The sequence below is a fragment of the Hippocampus guttulatus genome, chromosome 4 (assembly GCF_054856545.1).
Source record: "Hippocampus guttulatus isolate MCC_2025c chromosome 4, RoL_Hgut_1.0, whole genome shotgun sequence".
In the NCBI taxonomy this organism is placed as follows: domain Eukaryota; kingdom Metazoa; phylum Chordata; class Actinopteri; order Syngnathiformes; family Syngnathidae; genus Hippocampus; species Hippocampus guttulatus.
The window spans coordinates 11,051,929-11,059,512 of record NC_141264.1 but is presented as its reverse complement, the minus strand read 5'-3'; the positions used below and the strand labels follow the sequence as shown (position 1 = coordinate 11,059,512).

The following is a 7,584-nucleotide window of genomic DNA, read 5'->3' as shown; positions in this document are numbered from 1 at the left end:
CGTTAATTCAATAATTTTAATTTGTTTTTTGTCTATAATTTTACAGTCACCAATGTGATTTCATCTCCACATGACCGCTTGCATTAATACCTTCCATATAATTAATTCCGTGCCACAGTCTAAATGTAATTTCAATTTGTACACATGGCAGCAATGACTTGAATTAGTGTATCCGTGCAACAAGTCTCATTAAATTGCTTTTTGATTTGTAGGATGGTAGAATTAAAAGTTGGCTTTATGTCTCTTGTGATAAACGTGTCCTGTATATGAGTCCCCCCCCCCCCCCCCTCATTGTACTTAGTGTAACGTGCTAATGCGGCTTACTGACACTTTGTTCTACTACAAATTGAAATTCCAAGTGAAAAATTCATTATTTTCACCTCCTTGGTCTTGATGTTAGCATATGAAAAAGGTTGCAGCATGGAAACAAATTTAGAAGACATGTACGGCCACTTAGCTCTTTTGTTGTTATTCAATACAACATGATCTATCATTTATGGTGTGAAAATATACTTGTTTCAAGTGCTCACATGTCACCCTTATATGTGAAGAAATGTGAATGGCAAAGCCAGGATGCACTTTATAGCTTAACACTACACAAACATCATATACAGTGCAGTACAGGTATGTATGATGTATAACGTACTGTGACATATGATGTGGTAAGCGCATTATTGCCACAAAATTGTCATCTTTTGCATATTTACTTCTGCAGGTCAAAGACTGTATTGCGTGAACTACCTGTCTACTTGGCTATTGTAATAAAGGGACAAAGCGATACATGAATTAATCTTTTTTAAAGACAATGCAGTCCTCTTTGCAGATACTGTATGTTTTAAGAAAGATCACTCACCCTTTATAGTCATTCATCCAATCATCCTAACTGTTTCACCGCTGCCCTGTAGCACCCTGTTGAATTTGATCACTGCTGGTTTCATTGGTGGGTGATGAATTGTACACAGTCATCCTGAGATATGATTGCGACATCGTTTCCTACAGTAATACTCAGCTCAACCTCACCACATACGCAAACTTGTCTCAAAGTCAATTCGGCGGTACAGTTCTACCTCACTCAAACGAGCCAGCACAGAAGAGTGTGAGAAGAGTAGAAATGGTTGACTTAGTGCTCATGTGTGCCGAGAACTGCAGTGTTGACGAGAACAGAATCAGGGAGGAAGTCCATCAGAATTTCTATCTTCCTTTAACATTCCCCTGCAACAATGAGTTCCCCGGGTCGCCCTGCAAGCCTGTCTCTACGGTTTTCCTCCTCCTCTTCTTCCTCAAAGAGAGTATGATGAATACTCAGCAGCTGGTGTGTAGGGGCTCTGGTGAGTGTTGGTGGGTGAGACTCAAGACTCTCCTCCTGTGTGACAGGCTCCCTTGGAGGAGGAGATGGTTTGGGACTGAGGGGATCCTCACTCGATGGTGGGTTGGGGCTGCCACCATTGACATATGTGCTGGTAGGCAGGGTCACTGTTGAAAAGGCAGTGGTTGATTCTGGAGAGCAAACTTTGTTCTCTGGGGGGGGGGGAAAAATCAACATATAATTTACCCTTTGTACAATATTTACCAAATTCATTTCGGTATTTTTATAAATTTGTAGGGCGCTTATCCTGACTTAGCTTCAAAGATGGACTACACGCTGGGTAGCCATACATGGGACACTGAGTTGGGATTAATCCAATGCTAGCAGGTACCTTAAGGTCAGTCATTTTAAACAGTACACTGCCAAAGCCCCCCCACACCTTGCGATTCTGTTCTGTCCAGCTATACCTGGGTTTCAAACACCTGCCGCCACTGTCTGACCGGTTGAAAGTCGAATGCACTAACTGCGAGGCTACAAGCTTGTGTAACACGTAAATTACAATTCCCTATTAACTCCTTCTCTGTTAACTAGAACCCTGAATCTCTTCACTTCAAGGTCTGTATAAGTACCATACTCAAGGATTAAACCAAATCGTATCGCTTGGTGATGGAAATAGGGATTCATCGATTTCTAATTGGAATAGCATACAACGGTTTTCCGGCCCTGTGATGAGAGATGCGGGTTTAAGAGTCTTACTTTTCACATTCTGAGGTTGGAGCTATTATATTTGATTCTTATCTGAAGAAGTGACCTGAAGAAACTTACCTGTAATTGCACTGGAAACGTGAACAATAGTGTGTGTGCCTTCAAGGTATACAGTATCCATGTTGTGCTCTGAGGGAAGAGGGTCTGTGGTTGTGATCTCCACCTTTGGTTTACGAATGGTCAGCATGTATGGATGAACATCCAGAGAGAAGTTGCGAGTGTGCTTTTTCTCTATCACACTTAAATCTACAAGGACACGAAGACGTTGATAAGATCTCTGATATGTTGTACTCAGTGATACGGCATTTCAATGGTCTTTCTCCTTCTGTTTTATAGATATGCCAATGTGACTCAGTCTCTCAGTAGCCCTCTTAATCTCTTGAAGTAGGAAATCGATCCCATAGTCGGATGCAGGGAACCCCTAGCCCAAAGTAACAAACTACATACTGTAATTCCAAGATAGACCATCAGGCCCGGAGCTGGTATAGAACTCTACACTTTAGATGTTTAATTTGCATGGAAATATTCATGTCACCGTTTTCCAGAGTAAATTTTCTCATTAGGGTCACAGGTGAGCCAGGCTGCTTTGGGCGAGAAGGGAAGTGCACCGTAGACCAGTTTCCAGTCAAACACAGGGCACATGTAGACAAACACAATCACATGCACCCGTGGACAACCTAGAGTCATCAATGAACACAGCATGCCTATTTTTGGAATGTGGGTGGAAGCTGGAGTACCCAGAGAGAACCTGGGCAAGCATGGGCAGAACCGTACTGCCCTGTGTGAAAATATGAATCGAAAATATTTGAACAAAACTCAATACCTTTTGTTGCAGGATACTGTGTGCTCTTTGTATCCAGAAGTGGCGCAATGAAACTGTCCGCTACCGTCTTTCGTCTGAGAGGTTTGGGTTTTTCGGGCTTGGCATTATTTTCCAAACGTGTTAGAGTAAGAGGTTCCTTCACAGAAGAAAAACAACAGGCATTATCAACAGCATAAAGCAATGTATAAAGTAGTGTTGATGTCGTTTTGTTAAATTGTATTTGAATCTCTACTTGTGAAGTCTTGTCATGTTTTCAAGGTCAGACATCCGTTTCCCAACTTACTTTGAAAGACTGCGGAAGAGGATTAGAGGTTGGGATCCATTTAATCTTCTTGCGGGGTCGTTTGATGACAAGCGGCTCAGAAGGCATATCTCCCACTCCGAGATCAGAGGGATCCATGTTTGGATCTATTGTTTGGATCCCAGAGTCCCTCACAGTGGGTGTTGCATCGTGGTTGGACTGTGCTAGAGCAGCCAACAGCTGTCGGACCACATTATCATACATGAGGTCGCTCTCATTGGTGATGAAGTCAAGCCTGTTGAGGGACTTGATGTGATCTCTGTTCTCATTACAAAACATGGCCAAGATGTTGATGTCACAGAACTGAGACTTCTGCCAACGACGCCGTGTCTTGATACCCACTTTATGTAACTTGTCAAATACAAAGTTGGACTTACGCACTACAAATAAATGCAGCAAATTAAGCAGGATAATAAGGTTCATGGTGCAGAGCAGAGCGATATCGACTACTGCCATGATTCGTTGCAGCTGCACAGCAGGCAGCTTGCAGTTGACCCGGAGCTTGAGCTCGGAATAACTACTAATGTCCGGGAGCTCCCCAAGAGCACAGGTAAATTCGTTCTGTCTTTGTCGGGCATAGTAAGCGCTCAGGTAGGAAATAGGGATGGAACTGAGGCAGATGATAGCCAGGTGGCGTGCCAAGTAAATCTTTGCCAAAAAGTTACTTTGGCCTCGTCTTTCTAAATATTTCTCGAAAAGGTTTTGCTCAGGACTCTTCTCTTTTTCTGCATTCTCAATGATCTCTCTTCTCTCCCTCTCACTGATGCCAGGTCCTTTGGATTGAATCTGCTTCTCAATCTTTGGGGCGCGGCCCTCAGCAGCTCTGTGATAGCAGTTATCAATCTCTTGAAGCAGGAAATTGAGCTCTGACGTGAGCCGGGTAGAGGCAAGAAATTCCCAACCCAGAGCGGGGATGTACATGATACCAGCAAAGGCCAGAAGGGCATAAGGTAGAAACTTGTGCTCAAATAGTGAAGGCCAGAGGTGAGACTCCACACCAGGTGCAGCATCACGCAGCTCTGTCCAGCAGTAGCCTCTTGCGTACAGTGCCTGGTCTCTGGTGAAGTTGTGTGGTGTGTAACAGTATATGGACTCCTCTGAGGGTAGAAAAAGACACAAGCAACACTAAAAAAAGTGCTTGCAATAACTGGGATTCACTGTATAGCTACTTTTACTTGATGGTACCCATCCATATATTGTCTCCATCGCTTGTCGCCGTTAGGGTCACGGTTGCGCTTGAATCTCTCCCAGCTGACCCTGGACTGGTCTTCAACTCCTCCCAATTGCACGATTTTGCTTTTATGTTATTTAAATGTGTGAACAGTCTAATTTCTTTATCAACGCCATCACTCCAGAGGGCACATTTATCACATTGCTTGTCTTTGTGTGTGTAAAAATGTCCTTGTAGTTGAACATTTTAACACATATCTCCAGTGCATCGTCAAAATTAGGGCTGCCACCAACAATATCAATATCAGGTAGTATGCCGTGAGATTTTACCAATATAAAATAAATTCGTTGGCTAAATCAATATTGGAAAACATCCATCCATTTATCCATCCATCCATCCATTTTCTGATCCGCTTATCCTCACAAGGGTTGCGGGGTGTGCTGGCGCCTATCCCAGCTGTCTTCAGGCAGTAGGCAGGGGACACCCTGAACTGGTTGCCAGCCAATAGCATTCTTGGAAAACACTGTCTTACAAAGCCGATTTCTGTTGACTTTGGCCAATTGGTGTAATAACTCTGGGCTGATGACCAGTCAATCACAGGGTGACTGTGAAATAACCTACCATGAAAGGAAGCCATAGAATGCTGAGAACATGCAAACTCCACAAGTCATATTAAATACATTTTTGTTGTCCAAAGCCATTGCGACAAAAACACACTCAAGGTAGCCTATAATATGCAGCATGTTTTCTTCAAGAGGCCTGACTCAGCAATGACCAAACATCAGTCCGGTCCATCACATTTAGTCTTGCTCCCCAATAAAATTTCCCTTTCAGCCCCGAAACGTCAATGAATGGACACGAGCTATCAACCATCCGCCAACTGACTGGTGATTGGCCCAGTATGCAGTCCAAATCCATATTTTGTTACAAACTATACCTGAAACATGAATAGTACCGGTAGTTAAAAACAGTCTCACCTGCAAAGTTCCTGGTGAAGACAAGGGTGACCAGCAGGATGGGGATGATCACTGTCCCTATCGTAACAACACGATCAAAGGGCAGCTCCAGTTTGAGCTGCACCATTAAACTGGCCAATGCACCGCCCCTATCATCTTGCGACGAGCCCGGCAGGATGAGCTCCTTCAGCTTCTCGCCAGCTAGTAGAGCTGTAGCCATGTCTAAGTTTTGGTCAAGGATGTTCTGCATCTGGGAACGAAATGACACACACTATAAGCCCGTCTCGGTTCGAGGGGCGTCCACACTCTTGCGTGTGAACTTAAATAACACACTCTGGTGCACACCCGCACAACAATCTGTGGGCAACTTGAGCCTCTGTAGCCATAGATGGCAAAGGATCGGGTCCCGTTGTGTGCTTCTTGCTTGAACTCAAAATGTTTGCTATTTCTCAAAGCAGTTCCATGTTGAAGTCAATGCTGAGGAGCAGATTGTTTTCTCTGCCTTTTCAGCTTCCATCTCTTCATTTCGTTATAGCGCTACAGCCCTTGCTTCAGTTCCCATGCAATGTGAGAGTAGTCTTAATTTAGTATGTGTCCATGAGATCCTGAGGGAACAGGTAAAAAGATGCCTTCCTCGCCACCTTCCTGAAAGACAACAAGAAAATGAAACAAGCAAGGATTTTTCACGTGAGCGTCAAATTACGGGAAAAGAACCTCCACAGGAAATATTGCTGATCCTATCAAATGTCCTTATAATGCACCCAGTTGGCAAAGAATTGCTTTATCATACTCTTACCAAAGTAGGATGAGAACACGTGTACAGTATGCTTACATATGTCATCTGGAATGGAAAGCAAGCAAAAAATCACAGTTAGCATACAGTTTCGCAGTATTTTTAGCATTTAGGATGAGTTGAGTCTTTCTGAGCATGTGCATTCATGCTTGCATGATTTTCATGAATTTTTGAAACTGCTGCAGACTCTGGAAGGTTGTGTGAATGTCCTTTGTATGGCAGCCCGTCCTTGTCAACCTTTCCTACCCTCTCACTTTCCTCCTTTTCTTCAAAATGTCCAGTTTGTCTTTGCAGGAGTAGAAATTGCCTTTAATGGCTCAGAGATGAGACACTTGTACACTTTGCCAACATAACTTTGTCCACACCCTAAATGCTATGTAACGTTAAAGCAGCCAAGTCGTAACTTTATTTCATTGCAATTTAAAGGGGTAGCATCACATTTTAATCACTTGTGTCTCAGAGCCATTTGGCATTGCTCCAGTCCGGTTTGACAGAGTATGTCCCCCAGTTGGATGACGCGCTTCTCGTGTTAAAAGGGAAATGGAAATCCCTTACTAGTATCTATCCTCCTACTTCACTCACACAACAAGCAAATCCTTTCAATCAGCAGAGTGCGACAATGGGCGAAGGAGAAGGAACTTCGAGTTTGTCCTCAGGGTTACACTGAAGAACCACAACGGCATGTGGATATAAGCAGAGGTGAAGAAGCACTCTTGCGACATTAACTGTAATTGGGGAAGCATCATGATGCCCTATTAGCTGGCTTGGATGCGTCTCAGTGCGTGTCAGGTCCACGAGAAATGCATATATAGTAATGCAGCAAAACATAAAAGTGCATCAACTAACTGTGTGTGCGTGTTCGCGTGTGCGCGAGCGTGTGTGTGAGTGTGTCATCTCTTTGTGTGTAAGCCTGAGCGGCGCTGCTTCCGCGCGCACGCGCTCTCTAAAGATGCTCAACACATGATGCGACATTAATACACTTCGCGTCCATTGTACACATGTCGGTACATGAAGAGTGAAGAGCAAATGGATAAAATTCACCCACCTTGTCTGGAAGCATCTCTCGGCAGACTAAGAGTTAATAATCTGCAGTGCGGGCGAGCAGTTTACAGCATGTAGCCGCGCACACCGGTTTGTTCCGCCTTTACCGACCCCCCGCCCCTACCTCCAGTACCCCTCCCCTCGTCATCTCCCCTCTCCTCCTCTCCGTCTCCTTGTCTCATCACACATTAACATTCTGTTGCTCATCACACAACAAGCTGCAAGGTCTAGCTAATGGCGCTGGTAAGGAAGGGAATTATGAAGGGGTGGTGCCAGTTGATGATCTTCTTGTGTACTCCTTCCAATTCGCTATTACGGGCCATTTTTCCAGCTGTCCAATACATTCAATGTGGTCGCTTTGTGCTCCAATCAGTGTCTACACGCTCTTATAATATTTTTTATTCGGTAAACTATATAATAAGATACAG

At 44.0% G+C, this 7,584-nt stretch overlaps 1 protein-coding gene across 3 annotated transcripts; it reads right to left on the bottom strand.

The window, feature by feature from the left end:
- Nucleotides 1–2: 2 nt before the first annotated feature.
- On the bottom strand, nt 3–7,274 carry panx2 (pannexin 2). 3 transcript variants are annotated; one of them, XM_086108288.1, is made up of 7 exons: nt 7,161–7,270; nt 6,119–6,163; nt 5,344–5,967; nt 3,178–4,292; nt 2,895–3,030; nt 2,132–2,317; nt 3–1,518 (listed from the first exon to the last, which is right to left on the bottom strand). In XM_086108288.1, the coding sequence occupies exons 3-7, from the start codon at nt 5,570–5,572 to the stop codon at nt 1,202–1,204; spliced, it is 1,983 nt and encodes a 660-aa protein (XP_085964414.1). In that variant the 5' UTR covers nt 5,573–5,967; nt 6,119–6,163; nt 7,161–7,270; the 3' UTR covers nt 3–1,201. The 3 variants fall into 3 exon arrangements, with proteins under 3 accessions (XP_085964414.1, XP_085964415.1, XP_085964416.1); XM_086108289.1 differs by lacking the exon at nt 6,119–6,163 and having other exon boundaries at nt 7,161–7,274; XM_086108290.1 differs by lacking the exon at nt 7,161–7,270 and having other exon boundaries at nt 3–1,473; nt 5,344–7,151.
- Nucleotides 7,275–7,584: the final 310 nt, after the last annotated feature.